General features: G+C 43.8%; 1 protein-coding gene across 1 annotated transcript in view; it reads left to right on the top strand.

Moving 5' to 3' along the window:
• The window catches only part of RAB8B (RAB8B, member RAS oncogene family), a 49802-nt gene that overhangs the window by 15933 nt on the left and 11640 nt on the right, over positions 1–22229 (top strand). The window contains exons 2-3 of the mRNA XM_075007279.1: positions 18391–18451; positions 20427–20487. Coding sequence (XP_074863380.1) covers positions 18391–18451; positions 20427–20487 — 122 coding nt within the window. The remainder of the gene's footprint in view (positions 1–18390; positions 18452–20426; positions 20488–22229) is intronic.

The raw sequence follows: 22229 nt of genomic DNA, 5'->3' as shown, positions 1-22229 counted from the left end.
GTGTTGGATATGCTGTCTAGCTCACCTCTTGAGTCCCTAGTCACTGTTTCACTTCATCTGCTTACCTTGAAGACAGCATTCCTTTTGGTCATCTCATCAGTCTGTAGGGTTAGCAAGTTGGCTGCAGCAATGGCAACTCCACCCTATACAACCCTTCTCCAAGGATGTGGTGATATTATGTCTGCATCCTGCATTCCTGCCCAAGGTCTCGTCGGAGCTTCATGTAAACAAACTGATAATATTGCTATCTTTCTGTCCTAAGCTGCATGCCTCAAATAAGGAAATACGGCTTCGTGCACTTGATGTGAGAAGGGCAGTAGCCTTTTATATAGACAGAACAAAACCTTTCCACAAAATGGACAGATTACTTATGTCTCTTGCACAGAGATCAAAAGGTGAAGGATTATCGTTGCAAAGGATCTCTAACATCATCACATCTTGTATTAAGATTACTCATTATGTAAAACCACCTTATTAGATCTGCCAGACCTCACTCTACCAGGACGATGGTAGCTTCAACAGTCTTTTTTCAGAGGAGTCTCCTTGGAAGACACTTGCAGAGCAGCAACATGGTCGTTCTATGGCACGTTCACCAAACATTGTGAGCCGTCAGCGCACAGAAGATGCATGCTTTTCAGGAGCTGTCCTTGCAGGGGCAAGTTACACAACTCTGGTACCCACCTCCATGCTTTGGGGTCACTGCTGTATAGTAACCTGATGTGGAGCACCCATGGGGACCACTCGAAGAAGAGAAGTTACTCACTTGCATGGTAACAATGGTTCTTCAAGATGTGGCCCACTACCCACCTGTTTCTCTCCACATCAGAGTTCTGCTTTTATTTTTCAGATGCTCTTGGGGGTGGCTTTTCGAGGAACTGGCATAGACTGGATTGTGCATGTGACTGAAAACATGCGAAGGGCTTGGCGCGCTGCTACGCAGGCGCGATCCGATGATCTGTGGCTTGAAAAATCTCCAAGCTGCCATGCGGGGGCGAGCCCAACACCTGATGTGGAGCACCCATGGAGACACATCTCCAAAAAAACTATTGTTAACCCACAAGTGAGTAACTTTTTTCTCTTTCCCACTGCCTTTGTTTAAAATTCGGACTCTCCTTGCTTTCAGGGTCTCAAGTTATTTAGTGGAAAGGTCACTCTAAGGTATGGTGTTTGAACTCTTCCTGCAAAAAAAGACCTTTTTTCGGTGAGGCTTCACTGGCTGAGCTCATGGCTTGGAAACTGAATTTGGTTCTGGGTGAGCCTCTCCTGTTCCTCATAGAACACCCTTGGTACATGCACTCTTAGGGCCAGCCTGTGGAGGGCCGCATAAGTTTCAAGGATTATAAAATAGTGCCCCTCCCACCGACCCCCTAGTGTGTTGAGGGGCACAGCTCCTGGGTAAAATCTGCTCAGGGGCTAGGTTGCTCCATGCCAGGGTGCCAGCTTGCCCTTCCCACAGACAGAGCCCCTTGGCTGCTGACCATAGTAAGTCTTTCCCCACCCAGCAGCCTGGTTGGAGAGTGAGTGAGGCCAGGTGAGCAGAATGATCCTGCACTGACTTACTGCCACACTCCCCTCCTTCCTGGCCCAGCTTGGCTCCCCCACCCACCACTGTCTGCCTGCTGCCAGCTGACTTTGCAGAGACAAGTGCTGCTCACACCTGGCTTGGGACGAGGCAGGAATCTGGCATGCACTCAAGGCAGGCCTACTCCCCCTCTTGTATCCTGCAATCCCTGCATCCTTCCACAGCTAACTTTTGACACTATCAATCAAGGATTGAACAAAGACTGGGAATGAGCAGTTTCTTCTCTCTTGGTGTTGACATCTTCACATAAGCTGCTGGAAGTGGGCCACATTATCCCTGACTGAATTGACTTCATTAACTATGGCCTTCCTCTTGATTGGTACTCACTCCCTTTTCATAAGCCTGTATATTTATACCTGCTTTTGGAATTTCCACTACATGCATTTGATGAAGTGGATCTGTGGCCATGAAAGCTTAAGCTCCAATGAATGTCAGTCTATAAGGTGCCACAGGACTTCTCGTTTTTGCTAGCCTTTGTATTCCCTTCCTGCTTCCATGTGCAGAAACTGACCCAGATGCACACAGCAACTGGTATTGCTGCTTATTCCTCTGTAGGGGTGATGCATGAAGGTGCACAGGGGAGGGAGGGTTACATGTGCCCCCTGGCACTTGCTGTCAGAGGTGCTCCATGTCAGTGCAGGAACAGGTCCTCCCACCTCAGTCTGTACCAGTTGGGGGGAGTGTGTTTCTGCTGGGGAGCAGGGGCATGTGGCTGGTGCCCACTCTGTAATCTCTGCACCAGTAGCTGCTGCTATTCTGTCTCACACCCCTAGCTAGCTGTGAGGGCAGAGGGAGGAGCAACATCAGTGCTACCTGCACCCAGGCCACTTTCTCTGCTTGGATTGAGTAGGGAGAGGGCATGAGAGCAGCAACACCTGATCAAGTGGGGAAAATGATCTGGATGCAGGGAACCTTGGTGTGTGAGTTTTTTGGAGGGAGCGTGTGTGTCCAAAGCTGGTCAACAAACACCCGCCAGCTGCTGCTCCCCCCCACCCCCCCAAAAGGAACTATCACACTCTCTCATCCTTCACATTTCTGAGAGGCACTACCAAGGCTCAGATTAACAACTTGTAGTGAATTAGGGCAAATGTAAAAATTGTTTGCATGCTTTTATTTTTAAAATGTTTTAAACTTTTAGTGTCTTCATTCATACTAGTCTTGCCAGTCCTTCCCCTCTGCCCTCCCCCACAGTCCCCTGGCAGAGAGGCACAGAGACTAGGATCAAGACTTGCTGTGCTTCCAAAAGACCAGGCCAATATTCCAGTCTAGATACAACCCACATCCCTCCCCCAGACCAAACTGAACCTGACCATATGCCTCCCCAGACAAGGGCACAGGTGATAAGTGGTCTCTAAGCTGAGTAATTGGGTGGAGGCCCAGAAGAGATCGAAAGGTTGTCCAGTTGATTATCAGAGTGCCCACTGCTGGCAGCTTGTTTCTGCAGTATGTGTACATCTGCATATGCCTCAGTGCACATAAAATTTATTCCACAAATTAGAGGGAACATTGGTGGTGATTGTGAGGGATGGGACAGGGAGAACTAGAGGGAGGGTTACAGTCCCTCCCATGGGGCTGCTGAGGAGACTTATCTGGAGCAAGGGGCACCCACTGGTCAGCGTCCATCTATAATGTGCCAGTACCAACTCCTGCCCTGAATGACCTTGGATCCTCTAGGCTCTGAAGCCTGTTCGTTTGAATACAGGCAGGGTCTGTGCTGGGTATGGGGAGCTGCATTGCGGTACCCTCCATTAGCATTGCCTTAGGCCCAGTAGCAGCTCAGACCAGAAGGGAGATGTGCAGTGAGGGAGCCTAGCTGTCAACTCTGCTGATCAGTCGGAAACCCTGTGTTTCCCATTGCGCTCTTCTCCTCCACCTGCCCTCCAAATTCTGCACACTCACCAAGTGGCGTGAACCTCCTGGGGGAGAGTAGGTGGGGCTGGAGCAGCCACAGAGGCTGAGCAGGCTGCTCTCTGCTCTGGCTTGGCTGAGAGGAGTGGAAGATGGAGGGGAGCAGCGAGGGCAGCCCAACCCTGCATCTTCCCAAGAGGCAGCCCAAGGTGTACACAGTATGTGCCTGCATGGTGTCACCTGAAAAGTCGGTGCCCCCAAGTTCTCAGGTGCCTCACACAGTTGCATATCTTGCGTATGCCTAGGAAAGTGGGCCACTGCCAGAAGGATCGCAGAGAAACTGAACCGTGATTTAGTGACCTACTGTATACCAGGGTCTCAAAGCTAGCATTCAGGTGACTAGCATGTAAAAGACTAGCAAAAGTATTCGTCGTCTTTTCGGTGAAAATTCTATTTCTTCTCTAGTTCTAGACTTAACACAGAGTGTGTCACTTCCCTTCACTGGAGGTAGATTCTTTTCTTCTTCTACCCGTAACATGGGGTGGGGAACCTATGGTCTGGATCTGGACACTGAGGCTTGTGGCTCCTCTCCTCAGCATCTGGCCTATAGCAGGGAGGGGATGGAGACCACCCCCCGCCGCTGAGCCTCGTGGGTTAGTTCAGGCAAGCCAGGCCCCAAGGGAGGGAAGAAGGAAGCATCTCTTCCTCTGGCTCCGGGGCCAGCGTATAAGGGGAAAGTCTCTTTTTTTTTCTGTGTGGTTTTTTTTTCTCCTTCAACTGGGGACCACATCAGTCGGGGGGGGTGTGTTTTTTTTTTTAATTACTTCTCACTTGTGTGGTCTTTGACTGATTTGTGTGAGTCAGCAGCCCCCAACCCAAAAAAAGGTTTCCCCACCCGTGCCACAATCAGATAGCAGCTATCTCCTTGACTACAGAGAAGCTTTCTTTACTCCTTCGTGAGCATTTGTCTGATCTGGTTTAACAGGTCTGTAACGCTTAGGAAAAGATTTCCTATTCTACATACATGTAGAATTATAGAATACTAGAATTGGAAGGTACCTCGAGATCTCAAGTCCAGTTCCCTGCCCTCGTGGCTGGATCAAAGGCTATATCATCCCTGTTAGATACTTATCTAACCTGTCCTTAAGCATCTCCAGTGATGGAGGTTCTACAACCACCCTCGGCAATTTATTCCAGTAATTAACCACCCTGATAGGTAGGAAATATACTTGCATTCTTTGTCATCTAATCTAAATTGGCCTTAGTTATAGCTATTTTATATTACTTACTCCACCTTTGACCTTTCTCCATGAAGCTGAGGGTTTTATAATATCTTGTAATATTAGATGAACGTGGCTGAATGGGTGACAGGCTGTACTCATGCAGGGTGGAGCTGCAGGGAGTATTCCACTGAGAGGTTCAAGATGTTAAACTATGACTGTGATCAGGGCTCTTGAAATAAGTTTTATCAGTCCTCTTTTGGTCTAGCTAGATGGTAGCCGCTGTGTTTTACCATCTGCAAAAGCAGAGATTTGTCGTGACTTTCTCACTGCCTAAGCTAGAAGTAAGATGAAAGGGAGGGCGTGCCTAGAGTTTTTGTCTGACTAATGGTGGTTGTTTTTAAAGAGCATTTTGCAGAGTTTTCTCCAGAGCCTGGAAGTAAGAACTTGGCGCTCCCAAAACAAAATGGGGAGGGGGAGAGGAAGAAACCAAAACCCATGGGTCCCTAACTTGCAAAAGGCTGAATTTGTGTCTCAAATGACTTGCAAATGCTTGGGAGCAAACCCAAAAGTTAAAGCTCACAGTGAGTGGACTTCGCTCTTTTGCATTCTGCACTGTATGCCCTTGAGATGTTGCAAGTGCACTCCACCCTCCCTGTTATGTTCTGACCAGGCCTCCACACAGTAATTTTCTCACATGCTACATTACTCAAAACCCTGTTAGGAGAACCTAACACAAACACAATATTTTTGTGACATGCTGTCTTTTTGTGGACCTGGTATATCTTATAATAATAAGCCAGATGATAGAAATGAAAGCTTTGGGAACCCTTAGGCTGGTGGTTTTTAGGAATTTATCAAAACTGATAGTTATACATATCTGCTTCAGAGAATATAAATTGGATCAGCCATGAACTCTTTGCCTATAAATTTCTCAAGAAAATGAAAGTGATATCCTCAAATTCTAGAAATGGTGTGAGGAATGCATGTAGAAAATATCCAGAGAGCAACACAACTGGCTGCGTGGTAGTTGTAAACTGATTGCAGGGTATTTTCAGTGCTTTCTCTAATCGCCCGTATGTGCATATAATCACATGCAGGTACATCTGTACATGATTAATATTCATGCATTGAGCAAGGTATGTAAATTAGAATCTGCCTAGGGTTTAGCACTGCTTACTTGTAACTCTTCAAAAATACAGTTAAAAGCAACTGCCACTGGCAACAGTTAATTCTGAGATTCATGCTTACGTATTATCTTAGTGGTGTGCTGCAGGCTTGTAGTCTTGCAGAATTCAAACCTCCGACGTAAGAATCAGCAAAAACATGAACTGTATCATTTAACGTTTTTTAGATTTTCCCCCCCCCCCCCCCCAAGTCAAACGATCAGTAGTATTACTGATAACTAGCACTGATTTTATGTGCATCTCTAACAATTTCTTGCTGTCACTAAAGGGTAAACCCTGTAGCTGGCATAGATCCTCCAAATATTTCTACATCAGGATTTCTACAGTAACATTGTCTCCCATCTATTGGGAACTTAAACGTTCGGGATGTGGAGAGAGAATATAATTGACTCCCTACAAACGGCTGATTTAGAAGCTATTTTATTGTCTCACTGCCACATTAGTAGGGCTCTGTAGTTTAGATCCTTAGCCCTTTTAGTTGCTCCTTGGAAGTCTAGATTGGTAGATTTATGATGCTCATAATGCTGAGGTATTGGATGACCTTATTAAAATAAAACCAATATAGATTAGGCTGGGTAGCTTTTTGTGTCTTCTTTTGAGTCTTAAAGCTTATTTCATTTTACCTTGGCAGCATTATACTATAGGTGGTGTGAACTCTTGAATTCTTCATCTGTAACTTTATTCCATACAAATGCTTGATATAGAAACCTTCAAAGTACTGTCAAAACAAAAGCAGTCAAGTAGCACTTCAAAGACTAACAAAATAACTTATTAGGTGAGCTTTCGTGGGACAGACCCACTTCTTCAGACCATAGCCAGACCAGACTCAATATTTAAGGCACAGAGAACTAAAAACAGTAATCAAGGTGGACAAATCAGAAAAAAAAAATCGAGGTGAGCACTTCAGTGTACTGTGTCTTGCGTATGCATGTAGCTTTTTCCTCATACTGTACTCTGCTTCTGAGCAGGGGCCATAAACCAAGCTAATGAGCTTGCTCTCCTGAAAAGCTCAACTTTTTTCCACCCTAAATTTAATTCTTTGCTTTAAGAGTCAAAGGAATACAAGACAGCTGTGCTACTGCATATGCATGTTTTTCCTCAACAATGTGCTGGTTTAAAACTGTAAATACTTTAAATTTAATTTAAAGTGAACTTCCATTGCCGATGAAAGCACGATTTTAGTATAGTCCAAATTCTGTCTGAAGCCTTTGTTTATACCCTATATAAATAGGGTGGGACTGTTGGGCAAGGATCTCAGTAGTAAGGGAGTCTTGTATGATTTGAGATGTACAACTCCTTAAACATCACTCAAGGCTTGATATTCTTCCAGTCAAAACAGCAGTGGAATTCTCCTAGTTAGTTGTTCTGATTTCCTGTTTCAGTAGGTCTTACAAACTTAATAGTGTAAGTGAATATTAATAGCCTTTATTTACTGTTAATGCAGTCCCTCTATCTTTCTGTTCCACTGGGTAGCCAAGAAATTGCTTGTCCTGTTTTATCCTCCTCCTGCCTTCTCAGCCCTGTCCTAAACATGTGTGAGGGTACAGTATAAAGAGCAGACACACCCTAGGCATTAAACAATCTTAACTCGGGAGGCTCCTGTGTGGACTTGGATCTAACCACATCCCTTAAAGGGGGAAAGGAGGCTTTCTATTTTGAGACTACCTTCCCCTCTTGTAATTTCCAAACTTACTGCATTATTCTCTGGTAATGAATGCTAGAGCATTTGCAGCCCTTCATAATGTGGAAACACCCTCTGGGTTCTTCTGGTCTGTAGTATCCTTTCATTCTCATTTTTAGAAAAATGATTGATAAAAACTTATGAGAATCCAAACAGCATTGTCAGACTAGTGAAGAAGCCAGGTTGGCCTTTATGTGTACATACTATAAACGGAGGTCTAATGCATTTCACTTGGAGAAACAGTGGAAAAAATCCCTAACCAACTTCTAATGTTGTTGTCTGGGGTGTAGAAAATTTAACACTAAATCTGTACAGACTTAAACTGCAAAAGGATGTTCTTAATGGCATTTCTAACTAGGAGGTTCAGCCTTAACATTCCATGATATACTTGTTACATAATTGCAATATATTGCTTTACGCTAGCTACTTCAGTGGAAATACTGTTGCTACTGCTAGAGCTCACAAGAGCCCGCCATCAAAGCTGTACCCAGACACACCTTAGCAGTTCATGGCAAACAATAACTGGACTTGATAGACTTCTTTTCCACAACAGTGGCTGTGTGGTGTTGCAGTTGAAGTGCTCATCCAAAACCACATAAAATGGCATATTCTCACATGTTGTACTTCTAGATATGCTATTGGTTGTCATTATGAAGGTTTTTATTTCTCATTAAAAGGGTGGTTTTTCTAGTCCCTCTGTGAGCTAGTAAATACCTACTGCTCTGTGAGTAACTGTTAAATTCAGCCCTTTAAGCCTTGCTGTACACTAGGGTTCTGAGCAAACCCCATTTGGTAATTAAGCCTTGAGTATTTAATCAGTGAATCAAAAACTGGTTCTTTGGTACAGATTGCCAGCTATACAGACACTTTTTGTTTTGTTGTATCAGTTTGCCAACAGGCAAGTCTTGGCTCTTTACATCTCTAGCACGTTAGGTGTCTGTTTACTGGGCATGTATCCCAGTGGGAGAATGGGAGGTATTGTGACTGTTTACACTGTGTAGAGTGTAGGTCAGCACACACTGTGACAGATGGGTAAAGTTCCCATGCCTTATTGATGGTTTAATTGCCTGACGATACTGATTTGCTATTCAAACTGCACAAAATAATCAATGTGATGCGAAGTGTGGATATTCTGCAGGTTTTGTTCTGAAATAGGAAACTGAAGTTTAATAATCTTGAGTAAAAAGTAGGCAGAAAACTGAGTTTAATGATGAACTATGTGAAATATTAGCATGAACTACTTTGATCCCCACAAATATAAAATCCAATATATTGCTCCCCTGTGACTTTGTTGGAGAGTGCGGGTGAACTTGGGAGGAGGGAGCCCGGGGGGGGGTGTTGGCTCTTCTAGATCCTCTTGCACCTGAAGCAGGCTCTAATTTAAGGAAAATTTGCTAGTTGGACCAATAAACATGGGTATTGGAGCTGCAGCTTAAACTTGTTCCTTGTATGAAATAAGGTTGTACCAGTGTAACTACATCTTCGTTAGGGCTGTTATTGCTATAACTATGTCATAAAATCACATCCCAGATGACAGGTTGAACCTTTCTAGTCCGGCACCATTGGAACCTGACCTGTGCTGAATGAGAGAATTTGCTGAGCCATGGGAGGTCAATATTGTCTAGAAGCATTACCAACGCTTTTCTGGCTTAGTGGGTTCTTAGAAGACACTTTAGAAGTAAATTACAGTTTAAAAACAGCACAGAACACTGGAAGCCAGGACTTGTGGCTGTAAACAAACTTTATGGATTGTGGGGGAACTTGGTCATGCCCATAAGTGGTCATCTAGCTAACTTAAAATCACACAGAGGGTGCAAAATTAGAAAAATTCAACCTACACTAGTAAAATGACAATGTAGACCTGTTCTAGTGTATTTGGAGTGTCAGTCAGCAGGTTCAAGTGAAACAATAGTTCCGACTGTCATTTTAAAGGGTCACATTCTCCCAATAATGGGATTTGACAAGCACTTCAGAGCTATTTTTCACTTCATAGTAATGAGAAGATAATACAAAGGCCTCCAATATGCCTTTCTAAACTGCATTCCTCTCTCAATGACAGTACTTCAAGTGTAATCCAGGCAAACGTTCCATTTTGGCGCACATTCACTTGTTACCTTGAGACATCTAGGCCAGGTTCTTCCTGGGAGTCTCTAGCATTGGTGAGAAGTTGTAGTATGCTGATTGTCGATTTTACTGGCTTTGATGCAATCAGTGGTCCTGGGAAATATTTAGCTGGTTTCAGGTACCCTTGAGTCAGTGTTCTCTGTGAGCTGTGCAGTTGTGGGGCCACTGAAGAGATTCAAATGCCTCCCTTAGCACAGCACCTACCACCAGATTTTTGTTGGTGCACATGGATGTAAAAGGGAAGATTGCCTGGTATAACTGTTCTCTTCCCACCCCAGGCATCTTGCTTAGGTTTTAATCATTTTAGACTTGTATCTTCAGCCTCCTAATATTGCTTGCCAGAGGTTGTGACCACCCCCAGCTGAATTATGTTCCAGAACCTGAGGAAAACCTGTGGATCTTCTGGATCCTACAAGAGAGCGAGACCTTCTACAGGACTCAGAATCCATGTGTGCAGTCAGCAAGTGTCTTATAGTTAGGGCAGTGGTTCCCAAACTTTTTGGTATCATACCCCACTCTCAATTTGAGAAACCCCCACACATGCCCCATCTCTTGTCATCCAACCCCCCTTTAACAAAAAATTAAATTTCTAATTTAAAATAACACTTTATCAAGTTTTTGTTTGTTTAAAAATAAGTACAAATAATTTTTCTTGGCCCTTTGCAGGTGCCTGGTACAGCCACAGCTGGCCAGCTGCCTGAGACCTGTGCTAGCTGCTGGAGCTGCCTGCGCCAGCCACTTGCCCACCTGAGACTGCAGTGGGCCACCTGGGCTCCATGCTGGCAGGACCAGCTGCCTCCCGCCATCAGCCTGAGCCACCCAAGCCCCTCACTGCTGGGACCAGCCACCCACCCACCAGTCTAAGCCGCCAAAGCCCCATGCTGCCAGAGCCAGCTTCCCACCCAAGCCCCATGCTGCTGGGGCCAGCCACCTGCCAACCAGCTGCCCACCTCAGCCATGGGCCAGATGCCCGAGCTGCTCGCCCAAGCCCCACACTGCTGGGGCCAGATGCCTGAGCCCCACGTTGTGGGGGCCAGCCACCCACCCACTGGAGCACCATGAGTCCCACAAACTGGCAGCCTAAGCCCCGTGAGCTGCCTGCCTAAGCCTCTCCCCTCCTACAAAGCCAGGAACCACCTGCCCCCACCTCTCTTATCCCATCCCCCTCACCTGAGCCATGCACCCCCCAGCCCCCATCTAACCCCATCCTCCTCCGCAACCCACACTCGCCCACCTTTTCAGGAGGCAGCTAGCTTCACATGGGTCTTCAACGGCTGCCTGCTTTTTATCACGGCTGTACTGAGTCACCCATGTAAAATGGCAGGGCCTGGGAGCTGGAAGCAAAGGTCAGCTCTTTCTTCAGGTGGGGGAAATGATGTGGGGCCTGGGTCATCTCACACCCACCACTGGAATTTCTTCTTCTCCCCTGGGGGTGGGGGGGTGCCCTCCAGTTTGGGAAACCATGAGTTAGGGTGACCAGTTGTTAAAGGGACAGTCCCATATTTAAGCTCTTTTACATTTGGCCTGACTCTTTCATAGATGGTGAAACTGTGTCCTGTATCTTCTCTTGTACAACCCCCTGCCCCCCCCCCGACACACCCCATCAGTAGTGGCGAGTCCTGCTGCTGGCTGGCTGGCAGGATCCCTGCTTGCCAGCTGCCCTCCCATCAGTGGTGAGTGGAAGGCCCAGTGTTAGAAAAAAGGGGTGGGTGTTCAACCCTGGCAGTGGGATGGAGAAGCAGCACATGGGGCTGTCTGCTCCCCCAACTAGTCTGTCAGCACAGTCTTGCTGTGTGCAGGCTCTTGGCTGGCACTGATTGGGTGCTGTAATGACTATGCAAGTGTGAGGAGAAGGTGGCTGGTTACATGTCACTTCTGCTGCTCACTCATTGGCCCTAAACAAACTTCTTTCTGTCCTCTTTGCTTTGTCACTGTGCACACATGCAACCTTGCTTTTCCATGTCTCTTCCCTCCTGCAGTGGGGTGGCACATCCCTCTCCCAGCACCATGTGGAGAAGTAGCCCCTTTTGGAGCATTCCTCTCACCAGCAGGCTGTCCAGCAAGCTCCTTCCTTCCCACGTTGCCTCTGGCTGGGCTAGCAATCCAGAAGACTCAAGATTCTCAGGCTGTGGGATTGTCCAGGAGAAGCAGGCCTCCCCCTGCCCCCAACATGCACCAGGGCAACCTCCACTATGCTCTGAAGTGATGGAGGGAAGTGGTTTGTTTTTACTTTTTCCCAGTCTGTTCATGCCCCAAATCTGCAGACTGCATGAGGACTTTCTTTACTCACTCCTGCCTTGGGTCTTGTGCCCAGGGTACATGGGGCTGTTCAGTCAGCTTCCTCAGGTCCTGATTCACAATACTTCCTTAGGGCTTAATCCCTTCCTGTCCATGCTGTAGCCAGACAAAGTAGCTGGGTTGCATCAGTGGCCAGCAGTAGTTTGGAGGCATTCATTGCCCTTAAGCATTGGGTAGGAAGGGACAAACTGCTTCTAGCTGCAGGAGGAGAAGGGAAAGGAGTTCTGTGAAGACACTGGCCAGGTCATCTTTCTCCCTTGTCACTGGAAGCAGCTCCTGTCCTGTTCCTCTCGTAATGCCAAAAGACTGCTGCTGACCACATTCTGGTGCAAACTCTGGTAGAAACTGGAGAGGTGCTTGTGATCCTGCATGTCTCTCTGCTCCTCCCCCATGGTACCTTTCGGAAGATGTTAGCAGTACCAGGGGACTCAGCCCATCCTAGGGGCCCGGCCAGTCATGGAGGACAGAGATGGCCGTGCAAGGATTGTAGTGTCAGGCAGGCAGGCATGTGCGTGCATATGTGTTCTCTCCCTCTGTAAAACCTAAAAGCCTTAAAGGTGAGAAGGGTAAATAAAAATAATTTAATAGGCAGTATTCCCTTTTAACAGATGTTCAGTCAACTTGAAAATTTGATGTTCGTACTGCATTAGTTCTGATTGCCATTGAATGGGTAACTTCACTTGGTGTCCTGTATTCAGCATAGGAAAAAATAGTCACCATACCCATAATCATTGTCCTACCGGTCTGTCTAGCTCAATTCCATCCACATCATTGTGTTTGAAAGTTCTAGAGTGGAAATATATCTGTGAATATTAAGAGAAGATGTGCTCTCAAAGTCAATCATACTCCCAAATCTTGTAGAATTCCCTCAAAGAAAAGAAAAGGACATGTATGTTGCCTGAAGCCTCTAGATGAGCTTGGGCTAAGTAGCCCAACATTTCTACTCTTTTAATCCCCTTCTTGGGGTAAATGTGAGGTCTTGGAGTCTCGTATCAATCCTTATTTTTCTCTGCTTTATGTGGTTGTATTTTATGTGCTGGATTTTCTTCTAGTTAAGTTTTTGGCTGTCACATATGCTATTGCTGCAATAAATACCCTATTCTGTTTGGAATATCTGAATTACCTAGCTCTGCTGTTCATCTGTCAGTCTCGAAGCAGTTTCCAAATATTAGCCCTGTTTGACAGAAGGAAAAACACAGGTTGGCTCACATCTATACTATGAAATCATCAAATTTTAATAAAGTCAAGTTTGTGACATTGAGACTTATAAAATGGAAGTTGGGTATCCTCACCTACCCACAAAGTTGACTTAGTGCGTTTCCACTAAATCACCAAAGTTTGACTCTTACAGCAGTGCATTGTGGGAACCTATCTCACAGTTCCCTCAACCCTGTTGCATTCTGGGTTTTTTTGCTGGTGCTCTGGGGGGAGAGGAAGAATGCCCTACAAGTGGTTGTGGGTGTGCAGTGTCATCTTTCCACACTACATAGTCCTCATTCACCTCCTGTTTGAAAGCAGGCGGTCACTTTTCAGAAGGAAAAGTGGGGAATCTGAGGGGAAAGAAAACCATGACTCTGAACTATGTCAACAGGTTGCTCAACTAGTTTTCCCCTGGTGTAAACACCAAACACTGGAAGAGTCTGGATCCATGTGAATAGGGAATGACTTAATATTGTTCCTACAGCAGGAAAATAGGGAATCCCAAGGGAAAGAGCCAAACAGGTGATGGGCTTAAGTAGCTGAAGCACTCTTTGAAAATGTTCTCTGGGAGCACACAGCTGGCTGCCTTGTCAACAGGTACCTCTGGTTTTTCCCAGTAAAAATGCAGCAAACAGGCCACCACTGAGACTGTTGCTCCACCCAGGCAACACCCTTATTTGGAAAAGGAGAGTACTGGAGTGGTGTGCCCGAGGCAAGGGGGGACCAGCCTCCAGCCACACCTAAGCTGGATTGAGCCAAAGCTCTTGTTAACATAGTGCAGTCACCTGGTGTCTTATTAGCTAGCCTGCAAAAATATTTCCCACTGAGGGGAGCCTTCCCCCTGCGAGTGGTGCTTGTCAGGGGCCAGCCAGTCCTCCAAAAACTTTGCTTCAGGGGGAACCAGCCTCCCTGGCACTTGATGAGCCCCCAAAAAGGTGACATGCAGAAGCCTTCACCCCATGCAGGCCAGGACATGCTGCTGTCTGGAAGCATGGTCTGTACTGCACAGCTGACACATGGTATGGTGGGGTGGGGGCTAGCCTGCCAGCCCCCTGGTGCCTGTGGGGTGGGGGAGGGGAAAGGTTAGCCACATGTGGCAGTGGGGGCCAGACCCCTGACTGCATCATGTCTCTGAGAGGTGCCCCAAGCAAATGTGAAGTGTGGAAAAGAAGTTGCTCAGCCTCTCCTGCTACATCCTGTGCAGGGAAGGAAGCCTTCACCCTGCTGTCTGATGTGCCGCAGTCTGGTCCCAACAGCCAAGCTGCCATGTGGTGTGGTATGGTGGAAGGGGCTAGCCTGCCAGCTGAACTGAGAGCCTAGCTCTCCTGATGGCACCATGTTGGGGCTCTCTTTCATGGCTAGGTGCAATCACCATGCTGATTGTTTGTTTTTATTTAAAAAAAAAAATTCCTACTTCCTGCACATCTGGAGAGTAGGGTAGGTGAAGCGGATAGAATGGACACCTGTGGGGCATGTTAGGATGCCTGTGGGACACCTCTGGAAGCTAATAAAATCTAATGTAATGCTGTTTCCACACCAGCATTAATCCAGCCTTTTAAATTCAAGCTTGGCATTATGCCACATGGGATGGTCAGTGCAAGAATGTTGACCTTAGTGTTTCTTAAAATCGACTTAATGGTAGTCTCAGTGAAGACAGTCACATTGTAAAATTGAGCTAAGTGCCTTAAAATCGACTTTATGCTGGAGTGTAGACAGAGCTGTTGGGAGGCAAAGATTGCCCAAGAGCACCCAGAAGTCCAGTGGCATGTGTAATATCCCAAATGTGGTGTGTGGCCTCCCCCGGCACCCACCCGCTCCCTTTAGGTTGTGAAGCACTGCATGCTGTTATTTCAGAGATGGGCATATAAAGCTGTCATCTTTTAGCTGGGAACTTGCTTTGTCTATCTGTTTTATAGTTGTAAAACAGTATAGGGAATCCTCCAAAGAGGTGTTTATTTCCAATAGATTGAAACCTCTGCATCTTGAGAGAGAGACAGAGAGAGAGAGAGAGAGAGACAGACGTTGTTGGTTTTGCCTTTATATTATGCCATAATCGGACTTCAGTAACAGAAGTGCTACACATGCTTAGCCATGCAGCATATACAACAGGAAGCGGTATCACATGTTGCTAGATCTGAACTAAAAGGGTGCAGCTCACCACTTCCTGTTACTGTAGTGAAGAACAAAGGAAATGTCAGTGTCTAGTTTACTTAAGCCTCTTGGTAATTACTGGATTTTGTTTTAGTACTTCATTGTAACTCTGAGATGCTTGATTTTTCTCACTACCTGTTCTTTGTTTTACTGCAAGTGAGAAGTTTTTAGAATATAAAAACAAACATGTAGTCATGTAGCACCTTTAAAGGCTAACAATTATTTCTCTCGGTAAGATACATTTAAAATGGGGCAGGTTTTTGGTTTTTTGTGCTGTTTGTTACTTCTGATTCTATAGAGCTGTTTTGTGCCACCAAGTGCCAACTATTAGAGTAGGTCCTATTATGGTTGTGCAGATATTTTTATAATAAATGAGAACCATAAGAGAATAGCCAGCATTCAGCAGAGTGGATCAGGACACATAGGGTGTGATATGAGTTTGCAGCATATGCCCATTCAGGAAACCTGCTCTTTATGAGGCTTTATTTGAAACTTCTTAAACTGCAGCCCTTGGGGATATGGTCTTTGGTTTCTTGTGAATTGAAGATTTTAAACAACAATAGTTTTAGACCTTTTTTGGAATGATAATTATTGTAACAGGTATTTAAACTTCAGTCAGACGAATAAGGAGCTTCTAAAACCCACTGAGTTATAGTTCTCTTCTAGGAAAAAATGTGAGAGAGAAGTGGATATTGCATGGTCTTCACTTTTTGTGGAGGTGGTGGGGGACAACATTAAGCTTAAATTCCAGCATCTGTATTGGGCTTTACAATGGCAGCCAAGTGTTTTCAGAAAGTTCCTAAATATAGAAACTTTTTGGTTTTTATTTTAAATTTTTCCTCTCCTGTTGGATTTAAACACCCACTTCCCCAATAAACAAGAAACTCTGATTCTACAAACTAACAGGGTGTTGGATTAAAAAGTGCTATTGACTGTTAAGTAACAGTCTCTTCCCCACCCCCCCCACTCCCCCAGTTTCAGTTACACTAACCCTGGACATGAACGTTAGTAACAAGAGTGCCCTGCTAAACTGACATAAAAGTGAAGCATCTGAACACATCTACTTTTCCCAATGACTTTGAAACTTGTTAATGATCCATGAATAATAAAAGAAATTGGAGTTGACTATGGCTACCGTAATTATATTAAGTTACAAAGTTATCAATAAAAGTTCAAAATATTAATGTTTGTAGCAACAATATACAGTTTTACAAACTAGTGCTGCTTTAAATTTGCTCTCCTTTTTATTGAACAGCTGAAATTTGGTGGACTCTTCATTAAATCAAAATGTCCTTACCTCCAAGAGTGTAAGACATAGTTCAAGTGATTGATGTATTTCTGTATTGATGTCATCTTCAGATTCAGTTGCAATATATAAAGCCTTTAACTTCCTGTTTTCTAGCTGTATGTAAGTCCTTGATGCTAGAAACATTTTTTTTCACTAACTTAGTTGTCTAATCGTTGCCAAATGTATCTTGGAAGACCCATGTGGCTCAAACTATAATTAAATATTGAGTAATTTTTTAAGAAAAAAAATTGGTCCATGATTTTTAAAACTGCTAAAGTCCTGAGATTTATCAAACTTACAATGGTTCTGGCTTACAACTAATGGGTGCTTAAAAAAGCTTTATTTTCAAAGTTTATCTAATAACCAAGATACCCAAATAACTAGTATATGTGGAAGTCAGTCTTAACTCCTACATATATATTTTTTTTCATGGTCACAGTTTCAGATTCTAAGAGGTGCTCTTGAAAATTCTACTCATAAGTTATATAGAAGTTACTATTGATTTTTCCGCCCCCCCACCATCCTCCCATAGTATATACTACTTATTTTCGCAACTACAGAGCTAATGTGTCATTTCCTTACTACATATGTGAGGTTATGACTTAAGTCAAAAAATAACACTTGGGAAAAAATTTTGAATGCTTTTATATGTAATATAAAAAATTTAATCCATGATCTGCCATAGGCTTCATTTATTGATCAGCCATCATTTGATCTGCAGATGCACTAAGGCTGTGTCTACACTATAAAAATAACTTTGAATTTGCTTACTGCAAAGTTGAGTGTCTACACACGCTACTTCAGAGTTAAACTTCGAAGTAGGGCACTACTCCATTCCTGGCAATGGAGTAAGGACTTTGAAGTTGGGCTCCCTACTTCAAAGTAAGGGGAAATGTGTGTAGACTCTCTGCTGACTACTTCATAGTGACTAACTATGAAGTTAACTTCGTTAGCTCCTAGTGTAGACACACCCTAAGGAAAGTGTGTATTCTTTTGGCTATGACGTACCTTCCCCCTCTATTGCAGCTTCTGGTTAGGAAGACTGAGCTTATTTCATTCTGAAGCCACTACTAAAGTGGGAAGGCCAGTTTGAGAAAAGGTAAGGTCTTCCCCCAAAGATGTTGAGTAGCCAGTACTCCCAAGGGTTTTGGCTAAACGTGAGAGTAGTCAGATTGGTTGGGGCGCTCTCTAATTAGGCATGCAAATGAAGGGATACTTGTAAAAGCTTTAATTCTAGTCTGGCACCCTCGAGACCTCCAGAGAACCAGAGAATTTGCCAAACAAAAGGTGGTCAGTGTTGTAGTGAGTGGGTCCCTTAACTTATTTCACCAAGCTGAATAAACAGAACAATACTGCTTAATAATGCTTAAACAGGCTTTTTGTGTAGTAGCATTACCAGCACTTCCACTGCTGACTGGTCTCTTAAAAGACATTTAAGGGTAAATTAGAGCTAAATAACACAGAGCACTGAGAGCCAGGGCTGGTGGCTGTAAACAGACTTTACTGGACCACATGAAATTTGGCTACACACATGGTATATGGGCATCTGGCTAACTAAAATCATGCTGGACCAGAAAGTGCCTGACTAATGAGCTTCAACCAGTAAAGCTGAGCGGGAGGATCTTGAGGTGAGTTCAACTGAATTAAACTAGCATACCTCTAACTTCGGCATCTTTGCTGTACAAATAGCACAAAGTAGCTTGAATAGGAAAGCAGCAACTTCAGAATCTTTAGTGCTTCCTGAACATGACCCGTACTTTATTTTAGGACAATTAATAGAAAACTAAATATTTCCCTTTTCTCTCTCCCAGGAATTGATTTTAAAATCCGAACAATAGAACTAGATGGAAAGAAAATTAAACTACAAATATGGTAAGTCTCACAAAGAAATGAAAACAAAGTTTTCAGTCTAGCTAAATTTCTCATGAGCAGCACAGTGATAGTGATGGAGAAACCGTAAAACTTGTCAAGCTTTAAGCGCAAACTATTTGGCATCTTGTTCTTGGAGTAAACTTTTTCATAGTATTTTAGGTGTGTGTGAACACCTTGAATCTGCTACCTTCAGTTATGACTGACAGCTCCTGGTAAAATGGGAAGTTGTTACTCTTGGAGTAGTAAAGTCTTTTAAATGAAGAGGCAAGAGAGATCCTAACTGCTCAGTCATAAACTAAGCATTGAGAGCTACTAGCTTTTTTTAGATCTGATTTGTGTTGGATAGGTATTTGATGTATGGAATCAAACAACATAGTGAGAAATGGGGCTTGTCAAAACTTCTTGGCTCATGAGGGAAGGACTGACATTCATTAGTGTTGGTTGTCTTCCATCACCGGTAACAGTCTGCATGCACCCATCTGACTTCTACCAGATGATCCCTGCTAAATGCTACAACATTTTAAGGGGAAAAACCTACTTAGGCGCTTACTTGGTATATATGTTGTAAGGTGGAGCAAGCCCTTTTTGATACTCAATTTAACCCAGTAATACTCAGACGGAGGATCATGAGCTGCAAGTGCCACTTTTGTGTCACTTTTGCCGTTTTGCAGAACATAATAAAACCCAATTTTTGACCAATCAGGATGCTCTTAGTATGTAACCAACCAATTTAATTATTAACATTTCTGTGAGAATGCATATAAAATACATACAGCAAACTCTTTCATATCTGGCAGCTCTGGGACGGGCAGGTTTCCAGATATTCAGATATTCTGAATAATAGAGAGGTACACCTAGGAAGGCATAACACTAAAGAAAAAACAAGATGATATGAAAAACAAACAAATGTATGCCGAGTACTTTATTTACGTGCAACAGTAGTATTTTACACTATAAACTTATACTGTATTTGCTGTATTTACGTTCACTCTTCTGTACTTACGGAAAACTTAGAATTTAACTTTTGGTTAAAATCTTGTTTATGTAAGAGTTCTAGTTGATAGAATGCAGAATATGAAAGTTTCCTATAGTACTAAAGGAAATGAAACAGTGAATTCGTGTTAGTCTTTTGGATAATGTTGATGGCTAATTTGGCTCTGGAAATGATGAAGTCTGAATATTGCTAGTTGAAAATTTACATGTGAGCTGAAGTCATCATGACTGTGTAAAACTTCTTGTATCTTTTGGTGTCCAGCTGTTACCCATGTCCATACATTGCTGAGAAATCTGCTAGCAGACTTCCATTTTGGATTCAGCTGCCTCTGGATGCAGTTGACATTTATATACTTCCTGGTTTCACCGGTCAAATCTTGTCCTGGTCTCATACGACCAGATTCCTTAAAGCAGCATCCTAGGTACTTTACTTGCTGCTGTTGTATGGTGGTTGGTCCTAATACTTAACTATGTGTGAAATTGTCCTGTTCTGTAATGAGTTTTTTATTGACTTCTTGGGGCATGTTCTCCTTTGTTCGTCTTAATAGAGGGCTAAAATGTAGAGAAATTGTCTCAGAAGATTTGCTTGCACTTTTTAATGTGTTCAGGGCTGTGCGTTACTGAGTCTGGCTGATGCTGTGTCAGTTTCTTTACTGAAAATGTGACTTCTCCTTTTGTTATTTCCCCTCAGTCTTAAGATGGAAGCTTGTTTGTACCTTTTTGAGTGCAAAGGAGAAGGATATACCTATTTAGAGTCCTGCAAATCTGCAGATATTTGTTTAATACCTGCAGGTATTCACATGTGGATATCCACAGCTCATTTTTACAGACACAGATACAGAATTTGTATCTGCACAGGACTCTAATTTCTGCAAAAGGGTACATAATATGTAGGAGTATCAACATATTGATTCTTGTTGTGTTTATGAACTATGCAAGTAGTAAAAACGACAAACAAGTGTCTGTTTTCACCAAATTCTAGGGATACAGCAGGTCAGGAGAGATTCCGCACAATCACAACAGCGTATTACAGAGGAGCCATGGTGAGTGAGTGTTCAGCCTATTTTGCCATGACTAAATTCATAATTAGTTTTTCTTTATTTTTAAAGGGTTCAGGCTTGTCTCCCTTGATAGAAAGTTGTAGCTCAAATGGAGCATTAACCTTCAGGACCATTGTGGTGTTAGCAAATCTTGTTCTTCAGATTTATACTTTATCCCTCTATCTTGTATATATTCACAATCATTGTGGACATTAACAGCTTAATTCAACAAGTTTTGTTTGAGAACCTTGTTTTAACACAACCACAATACTGTCCTTCAGACACTAACCACATAGATGATATATCTGTTAATGTTGAAAGTGAATTTGAATTGGTTTTCCTGCTATGTGCCCTTTCCCTATTGCGAATGCAGCAGCTAGATTGACATAATCAGCTATAAATTTTGTTTCTAGTACAGCTGCTACTGATTCTAGTTAGTCAACTATTTGACTTTTATGTAACTTGTTACATAATGTGTGACACAGCTAGTCACAACACAAGACTCTGACATCATATGCCAGTTCAGGCAGTTGTAGTTTGGTTTTAAACCCATCCCTTGTTTTAATGAGTACTTTCCCTATCAGTACTCACTAAAACGAGGGACACACATACCCATGTTCACTAAATGAGTGAACTTCCACCACTAATATGAGCAAGCCATGGGGTCCCTGGCTGGGGGGGGCAGGGAAACCTGCACCCCCTCAGCAGCCCCAAACTGCCCCCAGCCTTAGAACCCTCCTGCAGCCCTAAACTGCCCCCAGCCTTAGATTCTGCCCACCCCACTGCAGCCCTAAACAGCCCCAGCCTTAGACACTCCTCCTTCCACAGCCTCTTCACTGGGGCTGCTAGGCTGGGTGGCTCCCGCAGCCCTCCTGCTCCCAGCAGGTAACGGTGTTAAAACCAGTTAGCCTAAGTGTTAAGCTTTCAGCATCCAGGCATAAGGTAATTGCTATCTCTAATGATAGATATTTGCCTGAGGCAGCAGTGTTAAACTGCAAATGGCTTCTCTAACAGCCGCATGCAGATCCAAACTGCCCAGCTGGCGACTCTTAACAAATCTAATGGTGACCCATGTTTGGGTTCCAACCCATAGGCTGGGAATCCCTGGTCTACATACGTACACTACATCCTATTTCTGATGCCAAATTTAGTGTCGCTCTTACACGTTTTTTTGCCTATGAACAGAAATTTGGGAACCAGTTGTGCTCGTATAGCAAGGGATCAGTGTACTTACTTCCCTGCTGCCATATTATAGGAAGATGCACATACATAGTCACAGCTATGGAAGAGCAGAAATTGCTTTGATACCATTCAGCACCAGATGTGCTGTGAAACTCTTATGTCAAGCAGAGCAACTCGCCCCAAGCAAGCTGAATCTTACAAAAGCTGTTCCTGGGTCCTTTGGATGGTGGGAAGGGAGTTATAATGATGCAGAATGAATACTGAATTATATGTTGTGAACATGTCTTACTTTATGGTAATCATAACATTTTTTCTTTATAAAACAGATGGTTAGCTGACTTTTTGGTTATAGAATTTTACAAATTCTTAGACTGTAGCTCTAGCTTAATTCAGAGCATAATTATCCTGTTTTTAAAAACAATAGGTTACAATTAATGAATATTTATTGGGTCAAGAACATTAAACTTATTCACAGTGAGATCACATAAAGCTTTCAGAAAGGGTTGTTATAAATATATATGTGGCTTATAGGTTGCACCTCTCAAATCTGGTACTCTCTCATC

The sequence above is a fragment of the Carettochelys insculpta genome, chromosome 12 (assembly GCF_033958435.1).
Source record: "Carettochelys insculpta isolate YL-2023 chromosome 12, ASM3395843v1, whole genome shotgun sequence".
Taxonomy (NCBI): domain Eukaryota; kingdom Metazoa; phylum Chordata; order Testudines; family Carettochelyidae; genus Carettochelys; species Carettochelys insculpta.
Note: the sequence above shows the minus strand (reverse complement) of the source record. Positions and strands in the feature narration are given on the sequence as shown.